Source organism: Aptenodytes patagonicus, chromosome 3, assembly GCF_965638725.1.
Source record: "Aptenodytes patagonicus chromosome 3, bAptPat1.pri.cur, whole genome shotgun sequence".
In the NCBI taxonomy this organism is placed as follows: domain Eukaryota; kingdom Metazoa; phylum Chordata; class Aves; order Sphenisciformes; family Spheniscidae; genus Aptenodytes; species Aptenodytes patagonicus.
The window spans coordinates 68,248,526-68,265,821 of NC_134951.1; the positions used below are offsets into that span (position 1 = coordinate 68,248,526).

At 42.5% G+C, this 17,296-nt stretch overlaps 1 protein-coding gene across 5 annotated transcripts in view; it reads right to left on the bottom strand.

The window, feature by feature from the left end:
- Positions 1-6,369: 6,369 nt before the first annotated feature.
- NHSL1 (NHS like 1) overlaps positions 6,370-17,296 on the bottom strand; it is a 187,219-nt gene continuing 176,292 nt past the window's right edge. For 4 of the 5 annotated variants that reach the window (XM_076333703.1, XM_076333705.1, XM_076333706.1 and 1 more), the window contains 3 exons: positions 11,007-14,441; positions 10,333-10,462; positions 6,370-7,340 (listed from right to left, as the gene is read on the bottom strand). In XM_076333703.1, the coding sequence (XP_076189818.1) occupies positions 6,617-7,340; positions 10,333-10,462; positions 11,007-14,441 (4,289 nt within the window). In that variant the 3' untranslated portion in view covers positions 6,370-6,616. Of the gene's footprint in view, positions 7,341-9,873; positions 9,926-10,332; positions 10,463-11,006; positions 14,442-17,296 lie in introns of all 5 variants that reach the window. The other variant, XM_076333707.1, reaches the window with a different exon arrangement.

Consider the following 17,296-nt stretch of genomic DNA (forward strand, 5'->3'; position numbering starts at 1 on the left):
TGAGAAGTTTTGGAAATAGCTGCATCAGTAAATGGAGAAAAACAGTCTTATCAGTGTTCCACATTGGAATAAATAAAGGGCTACCCTCTTGAATATTACGTTGAGGTACACTTTTTTCCCTGTATATCACATCACAGAGACCTTTCTGTAGAATTTAAGTTTGGGTGATCCTGGATTACAGACTTTTGCCCTAAAAGATGAAGTGTGCTGTGTATGGCTCGTCTATGCCAGGCTCATCTGGGATCGCCAGTGGTTTGGTAGTGCATGTCATGTCCATGGCTTGCAAGTGGATATGAGCAACCCCAGAGCCACACTTTGACTTCTGTGAAACTGCATGACCTCTGCTCCCAGCTACGTGCTCCCTGGTGCACACGGTTTTGTTGTCTTAAGACCTCCTTTCTGAAATGTACTTTTGCTTTCTATTAGGACTCTATAAAAAGGTAAATATATTAAAATCACTCCCTAGTTTGTGACTGCTGTACCAACTATATAAATCTGGGCTTTGCTTTTTTTTAATCCTTTTGACTGCACTGCAGCTCCCAGTTAGCACAGTAATTTACAACAATCACTATTTTTCAGGCAGCGCGTTACAACATCCCGATTAAGGAGAGAAGGATGGGACTGTCTTTCAGACTCTGCTAGGGCAGCTTCTCAACTGGTGATGCTGCACCGGGCGCTGAAAGCTCTTGTCACTGTAATGCTCTTTCACCGGTTTTAAACTGGCCTAGAAATCAATTTACTTTTCCCAAATGAAATTACTAGCTACGTTTCTAACACTCTTTTCACACTGGGTTGCGGAAAAATGGACACAGAAATTCCTGCCTTTGGGAGCTAACAGTGTATATTTGACTGACTTTTAAAGAAGACATTAGTTTACTACTGAGATGTACAAGAAGAACATGGGATTTAAGCAGTTCTTAAATACTGCTACTGTGGAAGTATTCTTCTTCAGATGGCAGATAGGACATTTTATTTCCTGTATTGTTTGTTGCCAGATTTTATCTAATCATTTTTGTAATTTATATCTTTTTTTTTTCCCCACAAATTAGTTTTTACCGTCTAAACACAGAACTTAACGTTACTATTTTTTCAAGAGGTAGTGGATATGCAGAAACTTCTGCAACCTCCATGTCCTGACAGATTTTTACTTTTTTTGTTCCTTCAGTAGCTAGAATTTCTGTTTTTATACTGAAGGCTGGTGCACAAATAGAGCAGTATACTACAGACAGAAGCAACTCATGTACATTGGGATTGGCCTTTCTCTCTTCTGCATATACCCCCACATTTGGATTCACTATTAACAGACAATTTCCTACTAAAAATCAATGACATTTTGCATTAGCATTGTTGGGAGAAGAACTGATTGGCCCTTAAAAGGTTGGTTGCGCATTATGTGAAGGAACCTAACTGCAAAGAGCTAAATTTGCAACATAAAATGCACTCATTCTGCTGGGGAAGCACTATCAAGGCTTTTAGCCAGTCTTTCAGAACAATATATGACATAGCACTTCTTTATCAAACACCTCTGTATTTTACTCTGTTGAGTGTTTATTAATTTACACCACTATAGCCAGTCACGATCCAGTACTGAATACCTGCAAGATTTTAATGCTGCGCTCTGAAGTTGATAACACCTCTTTAGAACCAAGAAAATGATCAATTTTATGTCAGAAGACTTTTCCAGTCTTAACCATGAAAGAAATAACTTCTGAAAATTAGTCAGGAAATAAAGTATAAGGGGGGGACTCAGAAAGCTGGTATAATGTACTTTGTACATTATATAGCTAATGTAGTTTGTAGCTTCGTGTTCTTTTTTGTGAGTACTGAAATTATTTTAAATAGATAAAACGATTCCTCATTGCCACTAAATTTTTTTAACACTTTGCTTTATTGTTGATGTCCATCCTTTTAATCTTCTCTTATAGAAGCAAACAATGCATCATTTTGAACCACTTAAATATACTATAGCAACAGCGTTGTTGGAGCAGTGACTGCTGCTAAAAATGGCCTTTCCAGAACTTTGTGGGATCCAAACAATACCTGACAAGGTATCCTTGCTTGCAATATTATGAAGACATTTATCCCTGTGCTGCATGCACAAGTGGCCTCTCTTTGCTCCAGGGAATGACTGAAGGTTTAACAAGTTACCAGAACACAGTGTCTGGAGAGCTGTAAGCCAGTCCATAGGAATCACTGGACGCAGGGTTGTTGGTAGAAGTTAGGCAGGATGAATCTGAGCTTTAATCTTCCTGATCCCATATTCTTTCCAGATGTCAGGCACGGCTTTTCTGTAGAGAACCCTTCCAAGAGTTGTGCTCGAGCCTGGAGCCGCCTGCCCAGTGCTGCCTGACGTCTCCTAGAGCATTCCTCGCTTCAGCCTGTTACTGCTTTTCTAAGCTCACAGAATTTTGCTCTTTTTCCTCTTCTAAAATGTTTTTTTTTCATGTTTGACTGACTTCGGCCTTCTATACCCTTTGAATTGTGAAGAAACTCATAGGCTAAAGTTTTTCTTTCCCCTTGCTGTGACTATCCCATTGTTCCTTTGCCTTTTTCTCTCTTCTGTACTTGCTGAAGCTTCTTTATCTTCAAGAATCTGCATTAGCCTGCCCGCCTCGTACCTTACTGTCGTTCTGTGCATTCACAGTACTTCTCCTCAGTAATCTCCCTGCTTCACCTTTTCTGCCATTATTCTGTGCCTTCTTTCAGGCCAAGCCTTATGCATGAACCAGCGTCCAGTCCTGGTTCCTCAAAACCCCGTCTTCATCAAATCCACTTCTTTCCCAATTCTTTTAACTGATTTCCAGTTAAAAACCTCCTCTCACCAAGCTATTGCTCCTTGCATAACCATCCTTCGTTTAAATTAAGATAATAAATTCTCCTCTGTCCAGTATATAAACAGCGAAGGCTTGTAGATGCCACAGAGCCTTATGAATGTATTAACGTACTAACTGCAGGGCTCTAATTCTAAGGGGGGGACCGGGGCTGCCTACGTCTGACAGCAGTAACAACGAACTTTGAACATAAACTGGTGGAGTCCCCATCCCTGGAGGTATTTAAAAGACGAGTAGATGCGGCACTTAGGGACATGGTTTAGTGGACATGGTGGTGTTGGGTTGACGGTTGGACTCGATGATCTTGGAGGTCTTTTCCAACCTCAATGATTCTATGATTCTATGATTCTAAACGAAGGAAGCATAGGATGAGTTAATACAAGTGAAATTTAGGCAAAGAGTGAAGTTTAAAACCAATCCTAATAAAAGGAAAACCAGAAATTAATCTCATATCTAGTTTCAGTAATGATTCTTGCTTTAGAGGCAAACTGTAAACCAACTCTAAACTCTGAACAAGCCCTGTAACAGTATGCTTCATTAAGCATCAGGATGACAACTGTCTCCTTTTTCTCTTTAGCATGGCCAAAGTTTGTGTATTTTTCCTCCTCTCCTACTGCTCTGGATGTCTTTAGCAGAGGTTTGCTAAACTTAATCTATACTTGTTGACCAATAAAGCCACAATTGCAAATCCTCCCTACGGAGGAAGCTTAGAATGGAAGAAAGTAACTTTGAAGTTGGATACGTGACAGAAAATTAAGCATGTTTTCCTTAGCATAATTACATACACGCCAAAGTTGTTGCCAGTACAGAAAACACAGCCTAAAGCTGTCATGCTCCTAAGGTTTTGCAGCGGAAACTTGGGCCAAGGACTGTATTGCTGAGAAAACTGAGCTACTAACCAATTCTGCATGCTGCTACAGGGGATGATGGCAGCGGGGAGATGACATGGTGATATCTCCGTAAGAAAGTTACATCAGTTGCCTAAATAAATATAATTGTAAGCACTATTAAACATATTTCAGCACATTTAATGTCTTTCACTACATCTTATACTGTGTAAAATGTAGTCATGTAACAACATCAGTAGGGCTACATAAACACTGCCTTCTGCACACTAGCCAAAACCTGAGCCTCAACCCAAACCCGCACCAAATGTGGGTTTTAGATGAGCATCAAGGCTACCTGTGGCCAGAGAAGAAATTCAGCCCATGCTACCGTTAAGTTTAATCTCACCTACCTGCATTTGAGAAGATGCTGTGCATATAAACCGTGACTTTTTCTTGGAAGAGTTCCCCACATAGCCTATAGAAATGACTGGCAGCATCAGCTGGCCAGCATGAGGGAAACAAGCTGGCTAGGCTCCCGCCTTCAGGCACTTCATGTGAAATGCTGCAAAGTACTGCAGAAGTTGCAGACAGCAGAATTCTAATTTTCTCCAATGCTGCAATTTTTCACTTAGATGATTTCTCCATTTGTAAACAATAAAACAAAGCCCAAGTATTTTCCTGTCAGGATGGTGGCATGAGGATGAGTTAGCATTTACATATAGCTTTGAAAGGGTCAGTACCTGCTGTGAAAAGGACACAGCGCTCTACGTTTCATGTGATCAGCTCTGGGAGAAACACCAAAGCAACACTCATGAGACATTTAGAAGCTGCAGAATGTTTTGCACTATTTCTTTGCAACAGTATGTAGTTCAGATCGATATTAATAATACCTGAAACGATCTACTTTATCCAATTAGGTTTTCATTTAATTAAAAAAATCCAATGGTTCTTTAAAGGTATTTAGCACGCAAAAATGGTAGAAAGTTTGCTGTGCACCGGTTAATCCCACCCTTGTTCCAGTGAGTGCAGCTGGATTCACCTTCTCCACTTCATTTCACTTCTCGCTCACTCTGCTTATAATCTGGTTCTCCAAGAATTTTAGTTTTCTGGGACAGGTTGCAAGTAAGAGAGAAGTAGTAGAAACACTCACAAATGATACTGGAAAAAGCTTAGGATTATTTCAATTTTTTTTAGTCTCAGCATTGAGATGCCAAAATGGGATGGATATGTAAGTACGCTTTAGTTGTCTCTAAAGTGAATTAGTAAATTTCGCAATGAAAACTGGAGATCAGTAGCTGGATGCATGGTTTATGGCATTCAGTGGGTTGCCATACGCTGCGGGACACATCTTTTGAAGGAGATTTTAATCAACTCAAAAGACAATATGGCAACTGGCAGCCTTTTTCTTTATTGAAGCAAAGTCACAGCATTTTCATCACTATTCCCCTCTTGGGAAGAGTTAAACGAAGGCCCCTGAAATTTACATTACTAACAAGTAAAGGATTGAAGAAAGAGATTACGAGCATATTTCTCTAAAATAAATAATCTACAAAGAGTGCTTTTTCTTCTTAAAAGCAATCTAAAAACGTATAAATTCTACTGTAGGGAGATCAAAAGATATTTTAACAACTTTCAATATTTACAAACAATACAAAAACTGCACACGCCATCAAACGATGCAAAATTCTTCTCAAAAATTAAAAGCTTCACTCCTACTAAGAACCAAAAACTCCAGCCAATATTTCAGTTTTAATTAATGGTCTTCTTTACAATTGGAAAACTGTTAAATGTTTTTATTATCTGTAAAATATACAATAAAAACGAACCTCACTAAATTATTAAGGTTAAAAAAGAAGAGCAATACTGCAGGCAAATCAAAAAGGAAAGTAACTGTAACTTATTCTTTGGTAACCAAAAGTTAGCAAGTATCTGTATTTCAAGTGATGAAAAGTAATAATCTTCCCATTTTGACAAAGGGAAGAAAGACTTCTGGCAAAACACAACTCCCAAGTTTCAATTTTGAAAGACAGGCTCCACCTACAGCTCTGTAGTGCAAGTTCTCAAAGTCAAATTTTGCTTTCTAATTCAGAAACGTAACCCTTCCAAACTCTGGCAGTACACTGCTTAATTCCTCTCCCACTTTTCTGTTGCCTGCTCGCATCCTGCCACATCCAGTTGTTCCAGCTCTCTAAGGGAATACTCTAGTCAAGGAAGCAATTCACTTGGAAATGAGTGTTTCACCAAGCGTATGTGTGTGGCTGCACAGCAGCTAGTAGCGTGTTATAAAACTCGGCTCCCTTTTCCACATTAACTATGTATTTCATTTTCCCTCAGGAAAGAAAAAAAAAAGTACCCTGGACCGACTCATAACCTGGTGACCTAGTTGCTTTAGCAGGACACGCTTCATCTTAGACTGGGGCATACCCCAATAATAAGCCATGCAACCCCAACACCAACCCTACTACCTTCTCATAGGTGAATGTGCCTCATCGTGCCTCCCTCTGCTTAACGAATGCACTACGCTGCACCAATACAATGCTTTTGAAGCACATGTCCAGCTTGTACCACAGAAGCCTTCCCATTCCTCTTTTTCAGGCTTATTCCTAAATTTTGCTTGCACAATTGCAGTCTCAAGAAAAAGAAAAACGTCACACCCCTACAGGCTCTGAGAAAACTCCCCCCCGCCCCCCGCCCCCCCCCCCCAAGGACTTCTAAGGCTTTACACAAAAAAATTCAACTGTTAACTTTCTTTAAGCCACAGACCATTCATTCAAAGCAAGTCCTCCCCACCCCAACCCAACCATGCAGAACTATCGGTGCTTTAGCATTTAAACACACACATGCAGTTCATGGAATAAATGCTCAGCAAAGTAAACTTGTCCTGGTCTGGGCTTTCTTCTGGAATCTAGTCCTCTGTCATTTTCTAGACTAATATCCAATGCCTTTTGCCACTGCCTTTTAACTTTCTTCAGCTGAGGGACTTAGATACTTCCTTGAAGTACCTGGTTGAGTCATTAAGTCTAGATGGGTTGGATCCAAGGTCTCCTTGCAGCCTGCCTCCTCAGCATATGGAAAGTCATTCATGTCCATTTCATCACTGTTAAACATATCAAGCTGCCTCTCTTGCTGCTCTTCCAAAGTCCTTCGGACCCTGCCCTCTGACTGTTCTACCACTTCCCCATCTCCTTCACTAATGACGGTCATGGGGCTGCTCTGGATGCGGTTGCGGACATTGTACTTGCTGCTGGCAGCAGAGGGGGGTGTTCGTGACCGGCCATACCTAGTGCCAGAGAAGGACATGCTCCTTGGCATCAGGCCCTCGCTCTTGGCCCACTCTTCCTGGGCCCGTTTGCTCTTGCTGGGCGAGCAGCTGGCAGGGTTGTCGGAAAGGTCAGGGGAGGCATCCGTCTTTGTCCGGTGGAACCGCGGGTCCGTGTTCTTCAACATCTCTGCCGCGGACATGCGGGAACTGGTGTCACTGCGGCTCCCTTTCTTCAGCAGCAGGGCTTTGAAGTTGTCGTTGCTGGTGCTGCTCTTGCGAACACTTCTCTGAATAGATCCGGCTTGTTTGAGGGTAGCTAAGGTTGGGGAAGCACCAGTGGGAGTTACGGGGGGCGATGGAGAATGGTTGCGGGTACGGTCGTCTTCAGAATCTTTACGGCCAAGGACTTTCCTTTTGGATCTGAGTTTGAAAAACAACAGAAAAAGAGGACCAAACAAAAAATGAAACTTTTTACCTTCCCTAATTAAACTAAGCTTAGAGGGATGACAACGAATTAAGCTAAAGCAGAGAGAGGGATAAGGGGGACGTAATCTAAATCTAAAGCATGAGTAAGAACACCACCAAAACTGTATAGGCATTAATGCAGTTCTTCGACTAAATGAAGGAGAGACCAACTTCCTGACATGAAAGTTATCTTTCCAAATGAAAGGGTGGAGTGTTTTTTAATTTAAATGTAAAGTGCAGGGATAACAAAAACAAAATCAAGAAACAATCATGGAACTGGGAATAAGTGGAAACTGGACTTTACTGCCCCATTTTCACATTACTAGAAATCTTAAAGAAAGAAATGTATTACATGCCTGGTATCTGTAGCAAAGCTGCTTTGCTTCTTTGCAGACTAAGCAAGAATTAATTCAAAAAGGTATAAAGGCTAATTTTACATATGCTATTTTGGCAAAAGTTTAAAACAAGTCAGCAGACTTGTTACAAATACAAGATTATCATGCTATAATTCCATATTAATTTTTATCAAGCATGTATTCAATACAGACCGTTCCCCTTGTAAAACAGGTCTCTACTTAACGTGATCTTTATCTGTACTTTCTTAAGGGCCTTGAGATTTTGCCAAGGCAAGCTCAAATGTCTTTATGCATTGCAGCCTACTGATAATAAAAAAAACAGAAAACAAAGTAGCAGGATCCATCAGTTGAGTAGGCGGCAGCAACAGACATTGCCATAAACTCTGCCAAGACTTTGGAGCGATCCTGTCTCTCTGAAGTGGTCAAGTTTATGCATAGATCACTTATGATACCCGCCACAGGCAGCTGTAACAGCTGTTGCTGCCTCCACCTGCCTTTCTGGAAGAAGAATGTAATACCAACATCCATTCAGCCTGAGGATGAATGGACACCAAAAGACAGCGTAGGGATAAAATGACGACTTCAGTAGTGGCAAACATAAGAACCTTGTCTAGTTTTAACTGTGCGTCAGTACCGTAGGCAGCAAGTGAATTTGGTGCTTGGATGCTCTGTGAGTCTGTATGCGAATATGTGTGTGCATTAGCTACAGGGAAAAGATTTCCCTTCATTAGGGTTTTGGCTGCCTATGGGTATCTTTAAACGCTGCAATGCTGGGGTTGTATTGCTGCCAAAACCCAAATGAAATTCCAAATAAACAGAAAACAAAGTTCAGTTGCAAAGATCTGCAGGGAAAGACTTAGTTATCCTGGCTTGAAGTAGTTCAGTAAGACTGTGAATGCAATGCAAAGCCGTCAGCTTGCTGTCAGCATCTAATCAGCTTTTCTCAGCATGTATGAATTATGACAGAAACTTAAAATTAAGAACCAAATTTGGTTTTGGTGGCTTTTCAGACAGAGATAGGGTATATATTCAAACAAAACTGTGACTTAAGATTGTTCTTCCTGCCCTTAACGCACGTACCGCTAAATTTCTTGTCTTACTCCAAAGCATGTATTCAAGAGTGCCAATCACTGAAATAATACCTTTTAGAAATGGGGGGGGGGACACAAAATGGTTTTTATTGATTAACAGCTAAGGAAGATAATGGTTCAAGTCTAAAGCCAGCAAAAGCAAGGTCTTAATAACAAATGTGTCAAGCAGTTTTAACTATGTCACATCCAGTTCCATTGTCCATTTCCCCATAAACTCATGAATTACATGTATGTGCATACACACAGAGATCCACTCTCTATCTGCATACATAAGGGAGAAAGGCTACTGGCCAGAATATTTCATTCTAAAAACAGATTTGTCGCAGTCCTAGTGAGCGCCATGCAACATGAATGCAACAGACCATTTTTAGAACAGCTCCTACAGGCCAAGTTCTAAGGGGTAACAGTAAAAAGTCAGTATCACATATATGTAATTTTTGTAACATCTGAAACAGAATTGTTTCAAAAATGAAAAAATAGCATTTGCATCCCAAATGCTGCAGTCTCCCAGCCACGTTCTCACAACAGCTTTTTCCCGTCCCTCAGTACTCCTGATGCAGAACTCACGCACAGATGCGCAAACACCTAGATAAACCTATACGGATGCTGCCAAGCACTTTCTGTCACCAGTTAAGAGATGGCCCCTCTAAATTTTGAAGTAAAAGACACAGCCACAAGATGGCACTACCACTACATCGATTCTAGTCTAAAAGGATGCTCAGTAGTTCAGAGAGTGGTAATGGTCTTCTGTGTGTACTGTTTAAATGGTGCACACGTTTCATTTTGTGGTTTTAAGCTTTTTAGCTTTTCTTTTCTTTTTTAAGAACCTAATGTGAACAGCACAAAAATCTAGTTGCCTATTCAGGATGATTTTGTTTTTAAGGGAAATGAATAATGTCATCAATAATAGAGCCAGTATTGCACATTTCATTCATGAACTGGTTTGACACAAAACACCCGACCTCAGGCTGGATTATGGCAAACTATAATCCAGCGTTTGCCATATGTTTTGCCATATGACTGACATGTTGTGTTACTTGCCAGTTTCAGCCACGCTTGCCATGAAGCATTAGCGTTGAGCCTCTGTCCCAAACTGCACCATATAAGCAGCAAAGAGAGTAAAAAGAGATGGAGAAGAACAAGAATGAAAACAAAAAGATACTCAGAAAAAGCAACAGTAGAGTTAATATGGCAGATTGAGAACAGTACAATAAACACTAGATGTAACTTGATATTTTAAGGGGCAGGATATTTATAACATAATCTACATTGATTTAATCTGGTAGCTTTTAGTTCAGAATGGATTAAATGTATTTGTAAAACAATAAAACCCAAGTTCTTTTCTTTATCTTTTTCATATATAGCCTTAGTAGAAAGTTGATAAATGTGTGCTCTCTGTTAAAGCAATGACTGTTTTAAGCGTGTGTTTTAGCAAAACAATATTAATTTTTGAGAAAACTACCGGACCTGACCGTATGGGAAGGGCAATTTCTGCAGTACCTGTGAATGGCTGCAAAAAGATCCTCAGTAGTCCTTGGTCTCGCTGGTGTTGCCACTCCGTCCGTCTCTTCCCCATAACTATTGCTCGGCAGGAATGAACTATTTGCTGTATCTGATTCAAACACCTCCACTATGCAGAGAGAATGAACAATACTGTCAGTCCGTCGTGGGAACCCAACAGGCATATAATCCTGAAACCAGCCCTCGCTGCCTCTAAGGCAAAGCAGAGACTGAGTGCACCGGTGTCATTATTGTGATTTCAGAAGAACGCTTGCTTAGGAAACTGCAGTGCACAAAATGCCTATGTTTGCTCACACACACAGGCGCAGAACAATACTGAAAGAAAATGTGTATGGTTTCCACTAAAATGCAAAATCAAAACTAACAAAGCTACCCATGTTTTCATAGCATGTTTTAATCCTAGCACAGTTAAATAAAGCATCATTTTCTTTCCACGGCTGCGATAATGAGAAGTCAGAAAGGAATTATAAGAAATCTCATAAAGTATTAATCTGATCCCTGCAACTTTCTTCAGGCTTTTAGTTTTAACTATCTCAAGAGGCTCTTTTCTCTACAGAAGCCCACCTGAATGCTAGGATTGCTATTCTCACTCCCCAGCTTCTTTAAAATAGCTACTGCTGCATCTGAAGAAGAGTCAGAGAAGAGAGACTCACCACTTTCGTTCTCTTGAGATAGGTGCCCGTCAGCGTTACTGCCGCTGTCTTGGCTGCTGCCTGAACTGCTTCCTTCATCAAAAGCGGACTGCTCCTCCTGCCTGGGTTCTTCTTGAACTGGTGATGCAGCAGGCTGTACCACAAAGGCATTAGCTCCCACTGTCTCAGAGAAGGTGAATCCGGCAGCTCCTCCCTCAGGAACCAGGCTGCCAGGGTCCATCTCGCTAGAACTGAGTCCATCTGTAAGACAATTTCTCGCCTCCTCACAGTGTGCAAGCACAGCGTCTCTCTTCGTTGGGCTTGATGTGCTTCTGACAGTATCACTCACTTCAGCTATTTTCTCCACTGTAAGATCTAACTGTGGAGGTGGTACAACGAGGAACAGTTTGGGTTTCTTTGAAATAGGAGGTGGTTTCTTGCTTGACAATACGACCTGAGTCTTGTCGGGAGATGCTGGTGACCCCTGAAGTGACACGCCAGAATGGAGGTCTTCACTCTGCACTGAAGACCCAGGTGTGTCTTCAGTAGCTGTCCCCAGTGCATCAGCTTCGGAAGACTTGTTTAGACCTACTGCACTCGCAGGCTTTTGATCACTGTCAAGCACAGGTATGTTATCAGAAAGAACGAGAGGAGAACCCCGAGCCAGTGTTTGAACTGAGTTTTTAAATGAAGTGCCTTCAGTTTTCATTTCCTCTTCGCCTAAGCTGCTACTGAGTCTTAGTGAGAGAGATGGCTTTAGGGAAGACTGCGATGATGAATTTACAGTACCCTTTTCCTGAGAGGTGGTTTCAGAAGCAGATTCAGGTGATGGTTCACCTTCTGTCACTTTTTTCACAGACCTCAGCTGCACCATTTGCAACGCTTTGGTAGTTACTAAGGGCATCACAGGTCTTGATGCATCTTGCTTGTTCAGTGGCTGTTTCACTGGACTGTAGCAAAAATCTTCCTGGTTACGTTTCTTAAAAGAATACTGTGGGTATATTGTTGCATCTTTTGTTAGTCTGGGATCAAGAGGTGGTGCTGGTGGTGGGACAGTGATGGGGAAAGTAGAAGGAGGAGGAACAGGGGAAGAGAACGAACTGATGGAGGCTTCTTGTGGAAACCATGGGACAGTCTGAGCAAAGGAAGAATTTACATCAGCTTCTGGTGGAGGAGGGGGAAATGTGGGAGAGGCTGGCAATGGTGACAGATCCATGACTTCTGCTGGAGGAGGAGGAGGAGGGGGAGGAGGGGGAGAATGTTCGGGGCAATGTGGAGGAGGTGTTGGAAGAGGAGGTGGTGGTGGAGGAGGTGCACCAGAATCCGGAGGAGAGCTCAGGGTGGGATCCAATTTCTTCACACTCACACTCCCTTCAGTAGATGTGTTTGAAGAAAGAGAAGTGGAGGATGAAGACATGGAGACTGAAGACAGAAGAGAGGACTTCCTTTCAGGCACTTTAGGCTTCAGCTTGGATTTCCCATTTCCTGATGATGCAGATTTTAAAAATACAGGCACTGGAGTAAGTGCAGTGGGTGTATTGGACTGGCTGGAGTACCCACTTGATGGCGATGTGACTCGGTGGGATTTCTCCGGAGAAGTGCTCTTTGGTTTGGCCAGTCCACTGGGCACTTGCGGCACAGAAGCCCTTGAGCCATCACTGAAGTGGCTGATGCTGTAATCGCTGAGAGCAGATGATGTACTGGCAGAATGGGTCACCGAGGATTTTACCTGGTCGTCTGCCACTGCGGCATAGTCGCTGTAGTAACCCCACTGGTCAGCGTACTCTGACTTGATGCTACTTGTTTCACTCTGAGAGGGAGTGACTGTGCAGATGGAGTACAGGTTTGGAGCAGTGGTGGACATCATGCTGCTGCTTGCACTGACCGAGCTCTGGCTGCGGGAACGCAACACCCAGGGATCCTCATAATCACTGCAGGGGCTCTGGGAAGGGGAGCTGCCATTTTTGCACTTGAGATTCAACTGCAGAGAATGCTGGAGGGTGGCAATGAGGGTTTCATCAAGTACCTGTCCATTGGACTGGGCTTTTTTCTTGGGCACCCTTCTGAGTGAGTCTGTTCTGGATGGTGGCAAAGGCGGCTTCTTTGCCTTTTTCAGAGAGATGTTTCTTGCAAGGGATTTGTCACCTTGGCCCGTCTGGTTATCCTGATGTTTCTTCTCCTTTCCTTCAAAGACATTTATCACGCTGTCTCTGGGGTTCCCAAAACCATTAGTACTATTGCATGGCATGTCTGACTTCAGTCCAGAGTCCATGTGCATGGAACTGTAATAACCATCGTGGTCCACAGAATACAGAGAAGTAGAATCGTCCCTGACCGAAGTCCTCTCCAGGCTGCTGCTGCTCACGTTGCTACCAGGAGTGGCACAGCCTGGTGTGGTGCAAACCACCTTTCGCGAAGGAGTCTCACTGTTTTCTGCAGACTTGTACAGCCAATGCTCTGTGCTGTTCACTGCTGCTTGTGCTCGCTCCCCTGAATAGCTAGATTCACTCCTACCATCGCTGTCCTGCGAAGGGTTTGGTAAAGCAAGATTGTTCCTACAGCTGTAGCTCACGCTCTGAGACCCAGCCTCTGCGTTTCCAGGAGTGCTAAGAGAGACAGCAGAGTCACCAAGAGAAAGCATCATGACAGTATTAGATGGGATGGTGTCTGAAGTCTGTGAGTGACGTGTGGAGCTGCTCTCGCTCCAGTTACCGCTTGAAGAATGGTGATCTTCTTTCCCACTTACTGCACTGCTGGCAACAGGACTGTCTCTTGGCTTTGGGTAGGCAGCAGAGCTGGTAATTTTACTATCCAATGATCCAACACTCTGGGCAGTGTGAATAACGATAACTTCTGAGGAGGACGACAGTGTTGCGTTGGGTATGATGCTCGTTGAGTAGGTGGCATGAGGAGAGACCACACATGCTGGGCTTGCGGACTTTTCGCTATCATAGCTTCTCACCTCTTGAGACTTTGGCCTCGACAGGGTCCCCGTCGTGGGATTATTCCTCAGATGCACAACACTATCGTCCACTTGCAATTTACTTATCTGGTGGGGTAAAGTGCCAGCAATGTCTTCTGTCTGCCTAGAGATGCTCTGTGTCTGCTCTAGGGACTGCAGAGACACTCTCGCACCAGCCCGAGGCAAGCTGTGAAAACCTATGTCGCTATTTTGGCGAGAAGCAAATATAACTGCAGCGGAATCACTCATCACTGACATGTTTCCAGATGAGCTGGAGAACTGAGACATCTGGGCTGCGATGCCTTGTCCTTTCTGCGCTCGTATTCTTCTCATTGAAGGGGGCACAACTTTAACCTCCTCTGTCTGGCAGCTGGTGTCCTTGGTTTCAGAGCGCTGCATAGCGGAGCGATAGCTGTCTAGTCTCCCTAGCGTGGAACAGTGATCTGGGACATACATCGAATGCCCTCGGAAATCACTTTGGCCAGTGCCAACTGCTGGAGTCAAAATAAAATAATTATTCCTTGAAGCACAAATGCACATTTATCTTCTTACTCATTTAAAAACAACCCAGCAAATGGCTTGATCCCCACGCTCTTGAAGGTTATGCCTTCTGAAAAAGAATCTGCAACAATGGATTTTGCACAGGCATCATGTGTTTTCTGCATTTCTCTTCCCTTTTTCCTTATTACCAGGGACCTTCTGCTTACAGAATCGTCTGCGTTCCTGCCGCACATTCGACACATGAAATCCTCTGTTTATGACATGGTAATAATTTCCATAGTAATCAGTTATGTCAGAAACCAAGTAGCACTGTTTGACTTCCAGTAGGCAAAGCAGCAGGAACAGACAAAAGCCTGAGAAACGTGAAGTGTGTTTCCATGCTAATGCCTCATGCAATAAAGAAAAGGGGAAGGAAATGTGGAGACTAATGTGAATAATCAGATCTGCTTTTTAAAAGCATTACACTTCAGAAAAAAATTTTCAGGAGACACGGATAGCTCTCCAAGTCTTGCAGTTCGTCTGAAAGGAGGCTAACACAGTGAAACATGCATTGTTCTACCACAAATAATACATATGCTGTAACAGCATTTATACAAAGACATTATCCAACACTGCAAAGAAAACCATTAAATAACATTTGTCCATACAACTACTTTCTATTTATCATAAAGGAAAAACTCCAAGAAGCGAGGAAAAGAAACAGCTAGTACTGATGGTCGTCTCATCCTCAGCACCGTCAGGAAATAAAAAATAACTGTACTTTTTAAAATGAAGTAATAATCATATATTGGCATAAAAAAAAAACTTTGAGGACAATGGAAAAACAGTTTTAGTTCAAAATATATTTATCACTGGGTCAGTAGAAAGGACTCTAGGGTTCTTTTAAATTTACATTTTTATTGGTAGCTGCCTTCTAAAATCACAAACCAGAGCACTGCTTTAAAATTAGTCTGTGTAAGGCTGTTGCTTTTCAATTCAGTTGCATTACTGTATAAATAGCAGACATGAGAGGCAGGCGTGCTGCTGGAGATGCTTGTAAGGATGCTGCATATGTCACTGTGGGGGAAATTGGTTATTTCAAGTCTCCGCCTTAAAGCTAGTCTCAGGAGCGATGAAGTAGCACGCCTGATAGGACTGTTCTCCTTTCATATTTACTATATGGAACTGGATCAGGAGGATAGGTATTCTTATCATGCAGCTTTAAACACCACTTAAAGGACATTTAATTATCCTTATTCTTGGCAGGCAAGAGAGGCATTTAGGATAAGGAAAAGAGGGCTCTGAAAAGGCTACAGTGAAAGCAGCACACACAAAAAGATTGTTTACTTCTTTTCCCCAGGCACATAAGTAGTCTTTCAGCAGCTTGAAGCCTATTTAGTTTGCTTTGTGTAGATTCTCTTGCTCTCATGAAAACGTAGCCTCTTTCTGCTTCTGGTAGAGGTTTGCAGCAAAGCTAGATACTTGGATGCTGGCAAACATCTTGGATAATCTAATATGAGGTACTGTCAGAACAGATGGACTACTGCAGCCAACCAAGAGAGGTATTTGCATATTCTGTATACAGTTATTAAGAACTGTACAGTAAGAAAAATAACTTAATTTTGCTTTCCATGTGTGTATTTTCCATAGAATCGGGTTAAGAGAGAGAAAAACATCAAAGTAGACATCACGAATGTTTCTGGAACTGAGACATCACTGATAACAACTGTTAGCCAATTAAAAATAGCTGATAATAAAAAAAATCTGCAGACTAAGTTATATAAATAACCAGAGAGATGGGGTATTTTTCTTCTTTCTACCGCTATGGAATGTATAGACACACACACACACACACACACACACACGAGACAAAGGATGGGGCTTGTGGAGAATGAAGCTGTCAGCACTACAGCAAGTATCTAATACCGTCACATACTGACCTGTGGCTGAGAGCACCTCATTTCAGTATGCAGTACATTTGTATTCACAAAGGAAGCTAAATGCACTCCACTTCACAAGCAGCGTAACACACACGGACAGTTTATGCTTGTTTAAAACATTACTGCTAGGGAAGGCAGATGGCAAAGCAGGACAACGCTGGGCTTGCTAACCTCCCCTTTCCTCCTTCCAAAACCAGGAGTGTCAGAATGCATTATTGGGACATACTGTTTATTGCAAATGCACAGCGATGCTTTAAAATGTCTGAAATACAAAATTAAACCTTGGTGCTGTATCTAAGCTACTAAATGAAAGAGGCCAAGGACCTTTCTTACATCAATCCAAGCTAAGCTCTTTTCCGGCAAGTACCAAAATGCCTGGGGGAGCAGCTCCTGCCCCATCCCCTGGCACCCATGCCCAGACAGAGCCTGGGAAACCGCTGGCTGGCCCAGGCCAGAGCAATGCCGGAGGAGCATGCTAACAAGAGGGCAGCATGAACAACGGCAGGACGCTGTTGAGCATCACTGCTAACCCTGTGTTTGTTACTAGAATAGATGTAACTTAGGGCCCAGTCTAATATGCTCATGGAAACTGCATAAATTGACTCAACAGCAGTAAACCTTTACAACCTCGATACTGCAGGGAAGCCTGTCAGGGCAGGTCTTTGCACCAGTGCGAGGCCTCTTGTAGTTAGAATGGTTCAGAGCCCAAATAAATACAGGGTTCAGAGGGGGCAAGACAGCCAGTCTCCGAAGTATAAACTACAGGGCTACATCCTTCAATCATTATATGGGATAAGGTCAGGGAAGGGTCTTTTCACGACTGTTGCTATTACAAGAACACAACTTTTGAGGTTTTAAATATTTTTTGTAGAAATGCAGCATATTCTGAAATCACTTCAGCTTTGTTTTTGGCTTTACATGTATGTACA